General features: G+C 37.3%; 1 protein-coding gene across 1 annotated transcript in view; it reads left to right on the top strand.

The window, feature by feature from the left end:
- The window catches only part of LOC126474187 (serine-rich adhesin for platelets-like), a 382,843-nt gene that overhangs the window by 337,098 nt on the left and 26,052 nt on the right, over nucleotides 1-19,693 (top strand). Inside the window, exons 11-12 of the mRNA XM_050101650.1 lie at nucleotides 292-381; nucleotides 4,333-4,452. Of these exons, the coding sequence (XP_049957607.1) occupies nucleotides 292-381; nucleotides 4,333-4,452 (210 nt within the window). The remainder of the gene's footprint in view (nucleotides 1-291; nucleotides 382-4,332; nucleotides 4,453-19,693) is intronic.

Consider the following 19,693-nt stretch of genomic DNA (forward strand, 5'->3'; position numbering starts at 1 on the left):
GGGCTTCTAGTAGAATGACTGAACCTAAATCTCTCTCTTTGTTTTTCTCTCTCACGCATGCGTATGCTCGCGCACGCGCGCGCGCGCACACACACACACACACACACACACACACACACACACGCACAGAAATCCAAACTTTGTGCCAGTTTATTTTATTGCTTTGTGAGTAATAGAAAAAAAATCACAGTCAAAACATTGTGTGTAAAGTACTGGTAAATAAGTGAAGTGAATGCTACTCTTTCTTCATTTTAAAAAGACTGATTCCTAATCATAATCTTTCTTTTACAGCAAAGGAAAGTGGAAGATTTTTGCTCCCAGGAACTCAAAAGAAATAATAAACCATCAATCAGTATTGAAAAGCGACAACAACATGAACAGGTTAGTGGCTATTTTCTAACATTTTATAAGTTTGATAACAATCCAACTGTATGAAATAGTCAAAGTTTATAAACAGCAGGTATAGGAATTTTTGTTAGTTTCTTTGCACATAACTATCAGTTATGAAATTTTTCTGCATCAGTTTGAAGAGTTTGGTTTCCATTTATCATGATAGGTGCAAATTAAGACTGAATTAAAGTAAATACAATCATTTATGATGAAAACAAAACTAACATAAATTAAAATGGACTTTTTTCTTTGCAAACAACCTTGTCATTTCATGTTCCTCCTGTGTTCCTGGAAGGAGGTCCTCCATTATGCTTGTGGCAGGACACAAAACACATTGCAGTAATTGGTTTGTGGTCTCCTTCTCTCTCCTGTTCTTTCTACTCACACAGCATGGACTCTGCACAGACACTTCACTTCTTCAGAATGACTCTGAATCTTGTAATATTTGTGATGTAATTCCAGTTATCTGCTGACTATCATGTATTAAAGATTGAATACATGTGTTGTGTTCTTCATTCTGTAGACTGGCTTGATGCAGCTCTCCATGCCACTCAATCTTGTGCGAGCCACTTCATCTCCGAATAACTGCTGCAACCTACTTCTTTCTGAATGTGCTTAATGTATTCATCTCTAGGTCACTCTCTGTGATTTTTATCACCCACACTTCCCACCAGTACTAAATTATTGATCCCTTGATGTCTCAGAATGTGTCCTATCAACCGATCCCTTCCTTTGGTCACGTTGTGTCACAAATTTGTTGTCTCCCCAATTATGTTCACTACCTCCTCATTAGCTATGTGATCAACTCATCCTACCTTCAGCATTCTTTTTTAGCACCAAATTTCAAAAGCTTCTATTCTCTTTTTGTCTAAACTGTTCATTGTCCATGTTTCACTTCCATACATGACTACACTCCATTGAAATACTTTCAGAAAGGGCTTCCTGACACTTACATGTATACTTGATGTTTACAAATTTCTTTTCAGAAATGCTTTATTTACCATTGGCTGTCTACATTTTATATCCTCTCTACTTCAGCCACCTTCAATTATTTTGCTGCCCAAACAACAAAACTCATCTACTACTTAAAGTGACTCCTTTTCCAAACAAATTCTCTTAGTACTTGATTTAATTTGACTGCATTCCATTATCCTTGTTGTTTTTCTTTAATTGATGTTCATTTTATATCTTTCTTTCAAGACACTGTCCATTCTGTTCAATTGCTCTTCCAAGTCCTTGCTGTATCTGATAGAATTACAATGTCATCAGCAAAGCTCAAAAGTATTTATTTCTTCTCCATGAATTTTAATTCCTGCTCCATTTTTTTTGTTTCCTTTACTGCTTGTTCAATATACATATTGAACAATGTTGGGGATAGGCTGCAACCCTGTCTCACTCCTTTGTCAGTCATTGCTTCCCTTTCATGCCACTTGCCCCGTATAACTGCCATCTGGTTTCTGTATAAGTTGTAAGAAGTGTTTGTCTCCCTGTATTTTACCCCTGCTCAGTTCAGAATTTCAAAGAGAGTATTCCAATCAACATTGTCAAGAGCTTTCTCTAAGTCCACAAATGATATAAATGTAGGTTTGCCTTTCTTTAACCCATCTTCTAAGATAAATCGTAGGGTCAGTATTGCCTCGCATGTTCCTGCATTTCTCTGGAATCCAAACTGATATTCTCCAAGATTTGCTTCTACCAGTTTTCCCATTCATCTGTGGAGAATTAGTGTTAGTATTTTGCAGTCATGATTTATTAACCGTAGAGAATTAGTGTTAGTATTTTGCAGTCATGATTTATTAACCTGATTGTTCAGTAATTTTTACACCTGTCAGCAACTGCTTTGTTTGGAATTGATACTACGACATTCTTCTTGAAATGTGAGGGTATTTTGCCTGTCTCATACATCATACATCTCATGTATGTCAATAACTGACTGATTCTTACAGATCAGATTGTTTTTGGAACAGAACTTAAATTCACACAAAAATTCAGTTAAATTTTGATTGTGCACTGCACATATTTTTGAGAACAGACTAATTTAGTAGTATTTTTCTAATTTATTTGATACCAGAAATATTAAAAGATTTACTTGGGCAGATTTTTGCGAGAGAGTCCTGTATGCATGCTTAGTTCTTCATTTTGTATACATGTCAAGCTGTACAACCTTTATTGGAAGACAGGAGTGAACACAGTGGATAGGGACATAAATGTAATCTGTAGGAGACTGCTTCATTAGACTGACCCATCATAGCTGATAAGTGGTGATTTGCAAATGTTGTTTACCTCATTTTGATTACAATGCATATCAGACATTGTGATGTTGCACATTTATCCCTGTCTGCCCATACAGATATATGCTTTCTGTAATTTCTCTAAATTGGAGGATGGTTCCTGTAAAAGGGCAAAAGCAGTTGGTTTTCCCAATATGAGCTTATGCTCCATTTGTATGATCATAAGATAAATGGGGCATTGAACCCTAATCTTTCTTCCTTTATTGTATATGACTCAGGGTGTCAGACTAGCTTGGTACAGGCAGCTGAATGCAAGCAACTGCCTATGTTTTAATTAATACTTAATCAATTAATATAGCCACATTAAAACATTAATTACATCATGAACATTCATATATTAATTCCACGAATGACATTTATACGCTAAGTGCAAGAGTATAATACGCACCAGCAAATTATTTTGGCAGCTTTAGATTTTCAAATGTAGCAATAAAGTGAATTTATTAAACCCACAACAAAAGAGCAAACATCCATATGATACAGTAACATTGGCACACTGGATAGAGGTGTTAGTACCTTAGTCTTTTATCTGTGGGCTGCTATTCCTCACAAATGTTAGCTGGTGCAATGCTAGCTAAATAGTGCAGTTTCATCAGTAGCAGTGTAGGATGTAGGAATTCTGTGACCATGTAGCATCATCTCATTGAAAGTCACAGACAACATTTTTGAATGTCTGCTTAATGTCTGCACCAGGCACGAGTTTTGAGCTGTTGCTTGCCACAAAAGTAATGCCCTCCCTTTCCTCAAAATTGGGTAACTGCTTTAAGTGTTAGCAGGTGGAGCTATATATGCATCCAAACATTTGTTTGTATAAGATAACTGATTGTGAGGCATTGGAAGTGCAGTCACTTTGTGTATTGCCTAAAAGACTCTTCTGTGGTCTTATGTATGTTTTTACAATATTAATTGTACCAAAGAAAGATTCAGTCAATAAAACTATAAATTGGGCAGAACTGCTAGCCAGCTCTTACCTTCAGGAGGTGAAATGTGTTGTACTGCTGATGTACACTTATGAAAGTGACAACACTATCCTAGCTTTTAGAACTATTAGTTCCTTCCTTGGGGAGGAGAGGGATGGGTTGGGAAGCTTAAAAAGAAAGTACAATTCATGCCGCCTCCAGGATGAGAGTCTCAGTGGGCTCTGTGTAACCTACCATATCTGTCTTAACCTTCCCAAACCCATCCCTCTCCCCTCCTCAAGGAAGGGTTCTGAAAGCTACAATAGTGTTGCACAATACAGATGTTTGAGAAAAATTATTGTGGATCCCATGCTGCTGTAGAATTATTTTTAGCATTAGTCTGAAAATAAATTCTGTACTTTTCTTTATTTTCTGTCTCATAATTAACATAAATTATTATATTTTACTAAAATTATAGAAGTTGAATAAGAATATGAAAGAAAAAAATGTATACTGTCATTTAAATTTATCACTGAAAAAATATAAAATCTATATGTGCAATAAAATGAAATGTATTGTACCTGTATTTTGTAGTATTGTTACCTTGGACCAGGTATGGGGTTTCTTTGAATATATACATAAAAGGTAATCAGTGTATTATAATTTGTCATGTCTGCATAATATTCCTATAAATCTGCAATAGAATATGATCTATAGTATATTTAAATACTGCCCTGTATTTGTCTCTACAGCTTATGGAGGAATTCAAACTAGTACATCAGAAGATGTTTGCAGGCTCTACACAGGGTGTCAATGATACAGATAACAGTGATTCTAAAAAAGAAACAGACGGTAGTGGATACACTGTTGAGGTTTGTATAATGGTCAACTTTCAATTAATACAGTAACTAATTAATGTGTTCTACTTAGCATTGTAGTAGTACTAAGAATCTTCTTTCATTCTGCAAACTCTGGCTACCATCTACAATATATATAACAGTCATATTACTCAGTACTAATGGAAATATGAGTTGGTTTGAGCAAAAAGCTTCAAATCATGTGAAAAGGTTGTGTAACCTTGTTACAATTCTTCATTGTGCTGCCGTTTCTCTTTCATCACTATATTTTCCTCTTGCTTTCATCAACATTTTCTTCTTGCATGCAGATGAAACTGTAGTAAGCTCCTAAGCAGCCTGCGAGCCTGACTCAGATTTGAAGAAATACTAAAAGAACCCACATGTAATTTCTCAAGACACTTCCAGTCTTTCTTCGAAGACTCTGTCTACTGGTATGGTGTCAGCATTATTTAAAGGTCCTTTTTCAGATTTTCCCAAATAAATCTCAAATTTTATGAATGTTCAGTCTGGTGTTATCTGTTTCCTTAGGCATATGCAGTGGAGAGCTATTTTTCTGGTAGAGAATGACTCTGTCTTCAGCTGATGTGGGCATCAACAAAGAGCATCATATGGATAATATGTACCACCTGCCTGGATCCACTACTTGCAAAATTTGCTTTGATAACCTCATATCTGTCATCTAACCTAAACTTAAAGAAGTTTTTAACACATCAGGTGCTTCCCTTGTCATTGCACCTGTATTTTTAACTTGGAAACTGCACAAGGACTTCACATTTCTACATTCGATCCTTTATTTCATTCAGCAGAATTAATCTATGTCAATACAAATCTTATCCAAGGTAGTCTTTTTCTATACTGTTTCAGTAAGATCCTGCATATGCAGTCAGGATGGCAATCCTGAAAAACCTAGAATTCTCAGAGAATTATATTTCACCTAGAAAAATCAAGGAAATCTTAGGAATTTTCATGAATTTCACAAAATCTGAGGGAATTCAGCACTTTTACTCGTTTCAGACCCACTGGCTACAACTCTGTACAGTAAATTTTACTGTCTCTTAGAGAGAACAGAAATATTTTTCCCCAGTGGAAACCTCATGTACACATTTGTGAATGTTCAGTCTTTTTATCATATACAAATGCTGCTAACTGTTGGGCTTCACTATAAAACTATCAACAAGTCAGTGTAGCAGTACACAGCAGCATGTGGCTGCCAGAATATATGTAAGTGGTTGGTGAGCTATATTCCACTGCATAAACAAATATTATTATTGTTATATTGCATGGTAATTTTTGAAAGACCAGTTTATTTATTACAACAATGAATATTTAAAAACTAGTTATTTTATTTCACTAAAAGAAGCATAGTGTACAAAATACATTTTGAAAACGGGTACATATTTTTGCATAAATCTTGCATCTAAAATCATTAAAAATCATCTAAGGGCATTACACTTTGAAAAAATTTATCTTGCTCCAGAAAAATCAGATCTGATGGGGCCTGTCTCGTCTGTATTAATCACAAATTTTTTCTCAAAATTTGGGATAATTGCCTTTGCCTGCAGTTGAAACTTCCTTGCAGCTTCTAGCATTTCTAACCATGACATAGACTCCCTGTTATGCTTTAAAGATAAAGTTTTCCAATTGATATTAGCCTGCAGCAGCCAAAGTCCACTGCTGCAAGTTTCTTGTTGTTAACTGGCAAGTAAAATCAAGGTTGCATTTCATTACTGTGATTTGTTATTTAAACACGAATGTTGAAGATTGTAAAAATTAAATGTAAAGTTGATAAAAATGTACAATCACTTGATTCTTGCAAGCCCCCATGAAGCAGTCATTGGTCCATGAATCAATTATTGCATATTTATTTATCACTGTTCCTCCAGTTTTTATGTTGTTTTCCACCTCTTCAAATCTTCTTTCCTTTTTAATCTTCGAGATCCTTTTATTTGGTGAGTCTGTAGATTCCATGTGGGGGTACTCTTTTGCCAACCTCACTACTTTTATTTTTGTCTTCAGTAGAATCTATCTGGCTTTTCCCTTCTTTTTGGCTGTCTCATAATCCTCATCATAAAAAAAAAAAAAAAAAAAAAAAAAAAAAAAAAAAAAAAAAATCTTCAACTACATAGAATGCACCTTCTTTATCTACTTAGTTTGATTGAATGAGGTCCTCATTAGTAATAAGTATCTTTTCTCCTAGCATTTCAATGATAGACTGATAAAGTTACTCTCCAACCTGCAGAAACCATTGCTGATGACTCTGTATTAACAAGAACTGCTTCTTGAAGAAGACTGTCACAGTACACAAATGCATCTTTTAAGTGAAATTTTGCGACATTATATATTGAATCTTCATACAATTCACCAACCACACTAATCAAAGAATTGGGAGTCACCTCCATTTTTGAAGTAAAAATGTAAATTTTGTCATTTTCAAACAATTAGCACATACAATGTTTGTTGTTGCTATATTATCAAGGTCTTACCACTATGAAAGTCAGCTGCCGAAAGGAGCCTATCTCTACGCCTGGAGGTGGAAACGTTCAGCTGCACAACAGTTCTAGGCATCTTGCCCTATTACATGTATAAAGAATTTGACAAATCACAACAGGCATACATTTTCAAGAAAACTTACTGCATTTGGTCATTTACTTGTCGATAGTTCTAATTATAATATTTGTTGTAATAACTGAAATGATCAAACAGCCAAATAATTTCAGAAATTCAATAAAAGTTCATACAAATACACATATTTTTTCATTATATTATCTTCCAGATCTTATATATATGAAATAATATGACCAGTGTTGAAAAAAATATACGTTAAAAAATAAAAATCAAAGAAAGAGCAGGACTTGATCCAGAAATCCTCTGAATATGGAGTTCCAATGCTAACCACTTGACAGCTACTGTGTGATGATCCGAACGGTGGTTCACTGGTTCATACTCAGCACACAAAACTTCTATTATGATTTTCTCAGGACAGCTTAAGTAGTATGCTTTACTACTTGCACATTGTGTTGTCCTAATAGATTACTAAAGGGGTGCTAAGTTTGAAGTAAATACATGATCTGAACATTGTTGCCTCCCCTTGTTAGTCCTGCCATCTTAAATGTGACACAGGCAAACATTGTTATCTGAAACATTTGGTTTTAAACAGCTTAAGCTAATATCTGTACATTTATACAACAACAAATACAGGTACAAGAGAACTATGTTTAAGCATACTCTCATAGGTGAGAAAGGGCCAAAGACAACATGCAATACCTTAATTTTTACTTTATCAGTGGTCCTTTTGTATTTTATATTTTGAAGATATTGAACATATGATGAACCTGCATATAATGGATCAGAAGCATAGAGGAACTTTGACTGGAATCTTCGGAGAGTCCCATTCCTGAAACTTGGAGAAGTGCTCCAAATGTTTATTAACCACAGATTCCTCATACGATTTGGTCAGTGAAGGACTTCACATTGTCCTACCAATGCACTCCTCCAAAATGTGGCAGATGTGTGACAGCCTGGCTGTTATTTGGGAGTGCAATGTCACAAAATAAAAGTTGTGTTTCATTTTATGGCAGGATAACATAGTTCCGCAAAGAGTTTACAAATTTCCTGTTTCCCAGCAGACTTATATGCTGTTATGAATGGGATAGGACCTTATACTTGACTGAATTTGCAATGCATACATGTAAGAATTTACTTTAGAATGCATCTTGGATGACTGAGAATAACAGTGTTGTTCTGCATAACTGGTCGTCATCTTCATAATTGCTAAAGATATAGATGGGGGAGACCACTACTGCCCAGTTTATTATGCTAGACTTCCATTGCCCATTTGTTTGACATGGCCAAATTGTCTCAGATGGGCCTTTGTTACTTTTTCTTCCAAGGGTGTCTATGCTCCAACCCCTTCCCTTACTTTTTCATTTATTACCCTATCCTTCATAGTTTTCTGAAACATAGTTTATAAGAACTTCATTTCTAGTTTGTAAGGACTTCATTTTGTGGCTTGCAGTTTGTTGTTGACCTGTTTGGTTGTTTGTCCTTTCCTTTTAACATCTTAAACCTAAATGTGAGACTACATTACAGCTGCTTCTTTAAGCTTGCATGGGTTGCACCCTTTCAGAACCTACCCACTACACCTACCCTGTACCAAAAACTTCTCTGTCTACTCTCACTGACAACAAATGCCAAGAAGCAAAATGTCTATACTGATTCCATCCTACTTCCTGTAGCTGAATAAGATCCTTAAAACAGTTCAAATATTGGCTATCTGTTGACTGTTCAAGTAACTTAAATCTGGGTTTAAGTTGCATGGAATTGAAAGTCATAGGTGGAACTTAAATAATCAAAGAAGTAAGGATAACTATGTACCAGATAGTTGAGATTTGTCTTGCCAATAGTGTAAGTGCCATAGAAATTTCTCCAAGGGGAGGCAAGATTCCAAAAGTGCCATTTTTTTTATAACAGATCGGCATGTTTTGATAATGTTAAAAGTAAGCATATTTCATTAGTGTATCCAAACTATATGTTTTGATGGTGTTAATATAAATATGGATGTAGGAAACCTTCAGAAACCACCATATTGATCAGTAAAACATCACTTAACAGCTTAGGATTGGACCAAATAGATCCTCACCTTCCTTGTTTGGCATGTTACTGGGTAGCTAATGAAACTGGACTATAGAATTCATAACTGTTTGGCTCACAAGCCTCAACACGTCAAATGCAGATGTACTGTTGAGATTAAGATGTGCAGCAAGAGTAAGGGCTGTTATTGTGGAAATTGGGGATGGTTATTGGGCTGGTGTACTGCAGCTATATTTGTGCTGTGCAGAGTGTTGGAACTGTCCCTTTCTGTAGCTCATTGGGCTGCACCAGGAAGCGACAGAGAAAAGGCCAGATGCTCTATTTTGGTAATGTTCTGTAAAGGTTTACATTCCTCAAGACTGCAGTATATCATGGCCACCCCACTGCTGCATATTGTGCAAAAGTGTGGAAGTGTGGCACAGGTGTGCACATCTCAGCCAGCAGGCAAAGCAGAACAGTGACATCTGTGACTATGCAAGTATACCAAATGAGCAGTGGTGATTCCACTTGCTTGTTTAAAGGGTACTATGAGGAACGAAGCACACACAAGCTTTCTTCCCTCTGGTGGCTGTGGCCTTATGTGGGACGTACTGAGAAAAGCCAAGTATTACGAAAAAGCAAAGAATGGGAGAGCTGTGTTCTCAGTCCAACATGACTGGGAACTGCAATTCTTATTTACAGCTGTAGGTGAAAACTCAGTGTTTGCTGTGCCACCAAATAATAGGCAGCAAGTGCAAGTTCACAATTGAAAGATACTAAAACTCATTTCATAAAGATGAGTGTAATGCACTTTTCAGTGAAGAATGTCAAGCCAAATTCAGTGTGCATAAGAAAATAGATGAGGAATTTCAACAGGTTTTTAATACAATCCACCGCTTGAATTCTTCATTTCTTGTGTTATATTTGTATCTGTTTTACTGTACAATGTACTGTTTTCAAATTTCCAGAATGACAATCACAGTATATCTGTACTGCAAGCAAGTTTCAAAATTGCATTAAAAGTAACAAGATCTGGAAAACCGTTTTCTGGAGGGGAGTTTGTAAAAGACTGTCTCATTGATGCTGCAGGACTTTTGTGTCCCACAAATGTTAGCAGGTTTCAAGAAACCGATGTTTCCAAACAAACAGTGACACGACCTTTAAGTGTTATGGACAACGATGTGCACAGGCAGCTAATAAATAATGCTAAATACTTTGTTGCATTCTCTGTTGCACTGCATGAAGCAGCAGTTCTTCCAATGCAGCTCAGGTAGTGATATACGTAAGAGGTGTTGAAATGCTCTGTGTGTAACAGAGGCAGTTTTGGACTTAGTGCTTTTGAAAGAAACTATGACAGTGTAGACAAACTCCAAGCTGTTGTGCAAGCAATTGATGGTGTCGGTATGGACTGGAATCAGTTAATCTGAGTGACCATGAATGGAGCACCAGCAATGCCAAGCCATCAGAGAGGACTCATAGCCTAGGACACATAAAAGAGACATTATATGGAATTCAGTGCAATCTACATCGAGAGGTGCTTTGTGCAAAATCAGTAACGTTAGAAAAGTCATGCATATTGTTGCGCATACTGTAAACTATCTGAAAACATATGGGCTTATCCATCACCAGGTGCATTTTTTGCAAAACCGGTAAGTTAGAAAACGTCATGCAAATTTTTGTGCATGCTGTGAACTTTCTGAAAACATTACCTTATTTTACTGGAGTTCCCTGGCTCAGTTGAAGTGAAATGCTGAAAAGATTTTTTTATTTACATTTGGCTGGTAGTATATTTCTTACATGAGAAGAGAAAGAGTGAACCAAAATTAGAAGATCCTTGCTGGATATCAGACCTTCCACTTCTAATGGGCATTGCATTTCACGTGAACACCCTAAATGTTAGTTTGCAAAGTAAAAATAATTTAATTTATGATGTGTTGGAAAGTAAGCTTGCTCTTTGGGAGAGCCAACTATTGTCTGAAAACACTGCACATTTTCCTGTCCTTGGTTTGGTCCAAAAAAGTGCTAAATTTCAAGAACACATATCAATAACTGTAGAGGTTAAGGAGCAATTTTGAGCATGATTTGTAGACATTGCAATTGTGTCTCCTATCATTTGTTGCTTTGCACAGCCGTTTTCAGCATCAGTTGAAGATGCTCCACCTACAGATGGAACTGATTGTCCTTTAGTGCAATACACAGTTGAAAGACAAGTTCTTTGTAGTACGAAGTACAGGAATATTCTGTGAAAACTTTCCACTGCAAGAATTTACACACCTGCATCACAAAGCTGAGAGAGTTATGTCCATGTTTCGACCTACTTACATGTGTGAAAGATTTTTCTCCGTAATTAAAATGAACAAATCAGGGTTTTGATTGAGCATTAATGATGAAAATCTTTACAACTGCTTACGTTTACCAATGTGCCATGCTTTTGTGCCCGACATTAACTTTATTGTTTCTCATCACCAATGATAAACCTGTTTCGGATTTGTTTCTTTTCCTAATTTAAAATTGTTATTTGCTAACTGTGCCTCATGGTGCTCCATGTTATATAGGTTGCCATTGTTAACTGAAAAATTTGGTAAACTGGTTGGTCAAGGTATACTTACATGCTTAAAAATTATCCTTTCATTATTGAGAGACACGTTTGATACCTTTGCCATGAAGGATATTTAGGTGCCTAAAGTGGCATTTTTTCTTTTCATGTTTTATTTTAGAACTGTGACATTTGTTGATAGGGCAATGGAATAACACAATATCTTTCCATGATTGCATTGCACACTGTGAAAAGAGCACAAGTGTGCCACAGGTACATTGTATCCCTGCTACTGAGTAAAGCAAAGCAGCATAATCTGTGCTTCAAGACACACACTAAATGAATGGTGACAGTTTCATTTCCCTGTTTACACATCTAGTAAGTGTGCATAATGTGAGAAGGAAGCTGCACATGTTCAGCAGCTCTGCACAAGTACAGAATTTCTGGCCAACCCTGCACTACACGCTGAAACCACTGTCATGGTAAAACATGATATAATTTCCTGTAAACATCCTGACAACAAAACAGTGTAGGATTTACGAAAGGCACAGTGTTTCCCACCTCATTCAGTAACACTAAATCTGCGGTTGAGTAGAACCACAAAAAATCATTTCTATATGTGAGAATTCTGAAGCTAATAAAAATTCTACCACAGATTCCTGGGGTGGACAAGTGCCCACTCTTGCCCCTCCCCCCCCCCCCCCCTTCACCCCCCCCCCCACCCAATCCCCCCTCTTCTCCCTTGATATCTTTGGCCAATAGGCATGTATGTTGCTAATTTAGATGTGAATTGTACCTCAGAGGTAACATAATACATATACACACTCACATACACATGCCTAGCTGCATCTCCCGGCTGGCTGACTACAGTGAACTGGCACTGCAAGTCGAATGGAGAGAGCTGTTGTGTTGGATGGAGAGGGCAAAGTGGGAAAAGAGTAGGTGCATAAGACGGGTCTTGCATATTGATTTTCCGCAGGGGTATGGGCCACGTAACAAGGAATTGGGAGTAGGTGTGGCATAAGATTGACAAGTACATTTCATAGACTGGGTGGGCTGCAGAATTCCGTAGTGAGAGAGAGAGAGACATTGGATAGGATGTCCTCCATTTCTCGGCATGACAATAAGTGCCCAGCAAAGGATATGCACTGAAGGAAATCGTTGCAACACCAAAAAATGATTAATGAAGAGTAATGAAGTTTTGGGAATACATTTGTTTGGATAGCATATTTAAGTGATTAATGTTGCAAGATCACAGAATAACATTAAGTGTGAGATAAGCCATTGCAAATTTGAAACACTGGTACATTAATAATTGGAGTAACTACCAGAATTTTGAATGCAAGCATGCATGCATTGTGTTGTACAGGTGCTAAAAGTCAGTTTGCAGGATGGAGTTCCATGCCTGCTGCACTTGGTCAGTCAGTACGGGGATGGTTAATGTTGGTGGTGGATGACACTGGATTTGTTGTCAGATGATGTCCCATATGTCCTCTATTGGAGACCCAGGAGGTCAAGGCAACGTGTCGACACCCTGTAGAGCATGTTCGATTACAACAGCAGTGTGTGGGCAAGCTTTATCCCATTGGAATATACCCCCTGAAATGCTGTTCATGAACGGCGGCACAGCAAATCAAATCACCAGATTGACATACAGATTTGCAGTCAGGATGTGTGAGATAATTACAAGAGTGCTCCTGCTGTCACACAAAATTGTGCCGCAGACCATAACTCCACGCGTAGGTCCAGTGTGTCTAGCACACAGATAGATTGTTTCCAGGCCCTCAACTGGCCTTCTTCTAACCAACACACACCTGTCACTGTCACCGAGGCAGAACCAACTTTCATCAGAAAACACAACAGACCTCCATCCTGCTCTCCAATGAGCTCTTGCTCGAAGCCACTAAAGTTGCAAATGATGGTGGTTTGGGGTCGGTGGCATGTGTGCTACAGTGTGTCTGGCTCAGAGCTGTCCTTGAAATAACCATTTTGTAATAGTTCTTTGTCGCTGTGGTGTCAATTGCTGCTCAGATTGCTGCTGCAGATGAAGTATGCTGCATCAGAGCCATACACCGAACGCCATGGTCTTCCCTCTGGGTAATGCCACTTGCCTGTCTGGAGCCTGATCTTCTTGTGACTGTACCTCCCTGTAACCACCGCTGTCAGCAATCATGTACTGAAGCTACATTCCTCCCAAGTTTTTCTGCAGTATCACAGAAGGAACATCCAGCTCGTTGTAGCCCTATTACACAACATTGTTCAAACTCATTGAGGTGCTGATAATAACATAGAAGCATTCTTGACTAACATCAATGCACCACCTCCAATCTGGAAGGTAACTAATGCTCATGTCCTTTACAGTTTGTATTTAAAGCAAACCTAATTTGCATCCTCATAGTGGTGCTATATGCCACTCTTACCTGTCTGGTGCAAAATTTTGATCTAAATCATCTTTGAGGTGTAGAAACATGCCTAACAACTTTTGTTTATGTCACACATCTTCTTCTTGGTGTTTTAATTTTTTTTTCCCATCAGTGCAGTTAAGTATTTCCAGTATAGGATAATAGTGGATGGTCTCAAGTTATGCTAGTTTTTTCTTCCTTTTGCTTCTTACATCTTTTGCATATATTCTTTTTTTTCCTCCATTTCTAATTGAACCTGTCATCTGTCTACAGTCTCCCTTCCCAAATGCCTGTTTTGTATCTGCATCTGTTATCCTTTTCCTTGAAAACTGTAGTATCCACATTATTCTTTTTCTTGTGGTATTTCTTTCTTCTTTCCTTTTGCTGTGTTATACTTACTTTCAATTCAACTTCATTATTTCTCTCTTCCATGATCTTTTGCCAGCCTGCTTACTGCAGTAAATATAAACAGCATAACAAGGAGAGGTAATGGTGAGTCATTTTAAGAAGTGTTGGTGTTCTGTAGACAATCCCCTTATTGAAAATAAAATGTGAAACTTGTGTTTCCAATAAAAGGCTAATGGGTCTCTTATGCTTAAAATCACAATTCAAAACAGGATGCAAAGGAAGTAAAACAGTGCACATAAAAAATGTTCCTTATGTAACTTAAAGACTTTTCTGGGATGAATATCAAGTAGTACCATGAATTATTGATAAAGCACAAAGAGGAAAGTTCATTATTAAACAATGTCACTGTGTTTTTGAATGCAGTATTTCCCCACTAGACATATCGACAGATCAACTGATATAATTATGCATATGTGCAGCGACGTTGCTAGGTGCAACACAGAGTGATACATTTGACAGTGCCAGGTTACATGAGTAAACAACAGCAGCAAATTTAATGACTGCCACATACCATCTCAGTCTCATTTGCCTCAGTTTGCTGATGTGTACTGCATGCTGTTTGGTGGATGTACTTATGATAATCATGTAATACTTGGCTATTTCTTGGACACTTATTTGGACTCTGTTATTCCCTGCCATCGACATTTGGCTTGCATATGTACATGTATATTTTCCTAATGTGGTGCAGTCTCCATTTCTGACTGCTTGTTGTGCCTTCAGTGAGCAAACAGGGTGTACTCATGCAACAAGTGTGTCTTTCTTGCTTGCCAGTCAGACAATGTTACATTGTTTTCCAGCACTAACATTTGAGTTTTTCAATATTTCTCTGGAGTACTTTTATGGCCAAGAAGTATCCGTCTTCAGAATTCTTTATTTATGTTTAGTTCAAGAGGAGTCACGATGTATTACTATCTGTGATTTATTTGCACTTAATTGGCATCCAATAAAACCTGTTTTGTAGATGAAGAAGCAAACCTTTAGCATTAAAGCTGCACCACCACTGTGTTGATGATAACAGCAAATGTATCTGTCATGTACATGAAGTTGTAAAATGTTTCCTGGGACTACTGAAAAAAATTGTTGAGATTACCCAAAAGCCCATTGATAAAATGATATGCAATTAAGGACGTATCCTGTAAAACATTACATTTAAATATTATTCCCACAAGATGTGTGGTATATGCTGTGTGGGAGTGAATACATAATGATTACTTATAACTTCAACAATAAACTGTTTACCAAAAGAAAAAAAGGTATAATTTCAGCATCACTTTTTGTTCATTCTTTCTGGTAATTCTTAGATTATCTAGCTTGAGGACACTTCTCTGAAAAATCTTCATGTTTATCACACCAACACCCAGTGTCTTATCTCTCCTTCAGCAAACAATTCTTCCAGGTAAGATAAAACCGTATACTTTATCACTGCTGTTAAAGAATTTTATCTTGTTGTGTTGGCTCATACTTAATCAGAGCAAGATAATGGAATATAAGACAATCTGTTCATTCTTCACATGTTACAATCAGGTAGTGTGATTTAAACAAGTGGTGTGATTTAACAGATGGCTTTGAGGTATCTTCTTATTTTACGGTGACACAATGAAATATGTAGTGGATGCAATGGAGCGTAAAGTGAAGAAAAAAAATCTGGTGCAAATTCAGTCTTATTCTGTGAGTATGAACACACTGCATCCCCTCACTCTCATTTCTACTATGCAAAACATTGCTGAGAATAGACCATGTTGGGATTGTTTGTGTTCCATAGCAGAGTGGTTGTTAGCAAACACCAGTAATGTGATAATGCCTCATAAAATTATCTGGCAGCTGCATGTGAGCTGCAGGACTAGCTATGCAATACATGAGGACTGTTATTGGAATTTGTACTATAGCAGTAATGTTATAGGGAACCTAAAAATTATATTTTATTTACTATTACAGAATTGTGGCACTCATTGTAAAAATTTCACTGATGCATTATTATGAGCCTGATATTCCAGATCTGAGGCCTACTGTGTATTTCCTTTTGTTTTCTCTACATTATTCTACTCTTTTTCTGTTCTATTTCTCCATCTTATTTAAATCTTCCATATGTTTGAGGAAATATGTTAAAAGAAATTTCATTCTGTGCTTTTATTGGCCACAGCTTCATTTTTTGAAATTCACAGAATGTTATTAATATTGGTAATCGTTACTTACTCAACCTGCTAGAAGTTAAGGTTCAGCTACTTTTTCCATGTGAATGATTGCAGCCACTGATATTGTAATGGATAATATACATATTATGTGGCCATCTAAACATTTCTCATAAAAAGTTTGTGTTCTGCTTCTGTCAGTTGACATGTTCCACATCACATTTAATGAAATTATGATCTATGGAATATGTAAATAACTATCTAACTCTTCTGCTAACACTACATGGTTCTAGTAGTTGGCTGTGCATAAGTGTTTTACTGTATGTATTCGCAAACAAATATAATGTATAACCAGGTGTGAGGCAACATGGTAGTTGCACACCATTGTGAAAGTTTCATCATGTTAAGTCTTCAGTGAGGTCTGCAGTGATATGTTTGAGAGAGTGTTTTAATTAGCAATTGTTACATCAAAAAGTGTGACTACATTCTCTTTGGTGTAGGGAACTTCTTCCGGATTTTTTCTGATGGCGCCCATGGCTGTATAATGAAGTTTGCAGCCTCAGCTATTGCCTTTACCCCAATAATAATAAACTGAACCCCTGTTTTTAAAATCTGTCCTCAGAGACCACAAAATACTGGTCATGTACTAGGTTTAACATGTCACTTTTAACAGCTACTACTCATTCCGCTATTGGTACATTGAATTCGCTGTATCATACGTCAGTTCTCTATACTACATCCTGCTAGGATCAATTGGTATGCTTCTCACCATTTTGTCTGTGAGGAATGGAAGTACATTATATGTCAGGCTACTGAATTCATCTCCAGGTGCCACATAGTGAGATAACTCCTCCCACCATGTTCTTGATGTGTCATTTAATTTGTATCTTGCTAATAGTCTAATCAACCAGTCCAGTGACTAGCAAAAATTCATACACGGAAAAAGAAACTGGGAGAGACTGTGACAGACTAAAGCTCTGCACCAGTTGTGACTAACTCTTGAATAAATGTGTCTAAGAGACTTTTATGTTTCCTTACAGTTTTGCCTGAAGTGTGGTAGATTTTCCCCCACATAACTAAGTTGACTGAACAACCAAAACATCTAATGTGTACTACCCTTATTACAAAAATCTGAGGTGTTGTATATTATTTCCTCGTCAGATGTGAAAAAAATTAGTGAGTTTGAAGATAATACCTGTTGGATGGCTCTGTTTACTTTACGTTTTTGTAGCAGCTTTGGTAAACTGTGCTAGGAAGGATCACACACCATTTATAGCTGTTGTTAGGACAGATGATGCAATATACGAGGTCTGTTCAAAAAATTCCGGAACATTCGTAATTTCCCACCAATGGTGTGTTCTAGTGAAATGCAGTTGGTATTTCTGTAACTGCCAGAAGTTTCACTGTTGTATGTCTGTTAGTTATTGTTCAGTTCTGTATTGAATAGAATGTTTTGTCACACAGTTTGCGAATTTCGAGACAGCTGAGTTAGAGGAGCAATGCGTCTGCATTAAATTTTGTGTGAAACTCAAGAAACCTTTTACAGAGACACAGCAAAAGATGCAGGAAGCCTTTGGTGATGAATGCTTAAACCATGCTTGGTATTATTAATGGGTCACACCGTTTAAAAATGGCTGGACAGAAGTTAAAGATGACCTTCATTCAGTACACCTTTTGACATCTACCAATGATGTTCATGTAAAGATTGTGCATACCAATCGAAGACTGACTGTCCAAGAAATTGCAGAAGAATATAACATTTCAGTTGGATCATGTCATGAAATCCTGACACAGCATTTTGGAATGCATTGGCGAAGGTTCTCCAAGACCAAAATAAGCTCGTCAGGTCAGGTCAAATGTCAAACCCATGTTGATAGTTTTCTTTGACTTTGAAGGATTATTTCATCATGAATTCATGACACAGAAACAAACTGTTAATCAATGGTACTATCAGGATGTGTTGCGATGAGAAGGGAATGGTCTGAAATGAGGTGAGACAATTCATGGCTCTTGCATAACGCGCGCATACATTCATCCCTGTTGGTGCATGACTATTGCATAAAAAACGAAATCACTGCACTGCCTCCTCCTCCATACTCTCTAGATCTGGCCCCTGCAGACTTCTTTTATTTCAAGCATTGAAAACCCTTTTGAAAGGATGAAGATTTTCAATGATAGACAAGATAAAAGGAAATTCACAGACGTCACTTTCCGCGATCCAGCAAGAGGCATGTCAAGACTGCTTCAGGAAGTGGAAATGGCAATGGGAGCAGTGTATCAATTGTGGAGCAGAGTATTTCAGAGGAGACCATGCAGAATAAGTAAAATGTAAGCATAGAAAGATTTTGTGGTCAAAATTCCAGAATTTTTTGAACAGACCTCCTATTCAAATAATCTACAAGTATCTTTCTGTAAGAAAGAATATATTTTATTTTCTGATATTGGCTGCACAGATGCTGTCCTTCTGCAGGAGCACTGGGCAGCCCCTTCCTCATTGTTGCAGTCTCCGTCTGTTACCATCAACAGCACGTCTTCTGCATTGCTGCCACCTGTGGGGTCTAACCCCCCCCCCCCCCCTCTCCACCCCTTCCTCTGCCACATAAAATGCATTGACAATGTTTTGTCAGTAACTTCTGTCTTGCATATTAGCCTGCCTTCCACTTTAAGCTCTCAGATTTGAAAATCTTGTCCAGTGCTGTCCCCAACAATCTGCCTTTCCTTATCCTGTCTCGTAAGTCTCACTTTATCTGGGGTTCTGGATTACTTTTCCAAATTCTGTCTGTTTCCTAAACCTCACAGTCCTTCCTTCACCCCTCTTGCTTCCTCTTGAACCCCTCTGCCATTAGAAAGAGCCACTGGCTCTGAAAGCTTGCAGACTTCAATACCTTTTTATATCGGTTCTCCTGCTGTCGCTTAGTGGTTAGATGTTTTTTATCCATCCAATTACATTATATCTTCTTAAGAAGACATAGATATTTTACATGCTATTGTTAAATGGGAAATTAACCAGAGTCTGCTGAGGTAGCTTCTACACCATCTATAAAGTTTAAAACCAAAAGCATTTCATCAATTTATGAAGTTGTTAATTCAGGCTTGTTGAGATTTTATTTTACTATGTAATCACTTATATCCTCAGCTGCAAGTAATGGCAGCATTATGTTAGCTACATTCTGAGTTGGCAGCTTCTCTTTTTTTAGTTGCTTTTGGAAAAT

This window comes from Schistocerca serialis, chromosome 4 (genome assembly GCF_023864345.2).
Source record: "Schistocerca serialis cubense isolate TAMUIC-IGC-003099 chromosome 4, iqSchSeri2.2, whole genome shotgun sequence".
Taxonomy (NCBI): domain Eukaryota; kingdom Metazoa; phylum Arthropoda; class Insecta; order Orthoptera; family Acrididae; genus Schistocerca; species Schistocerca serialis.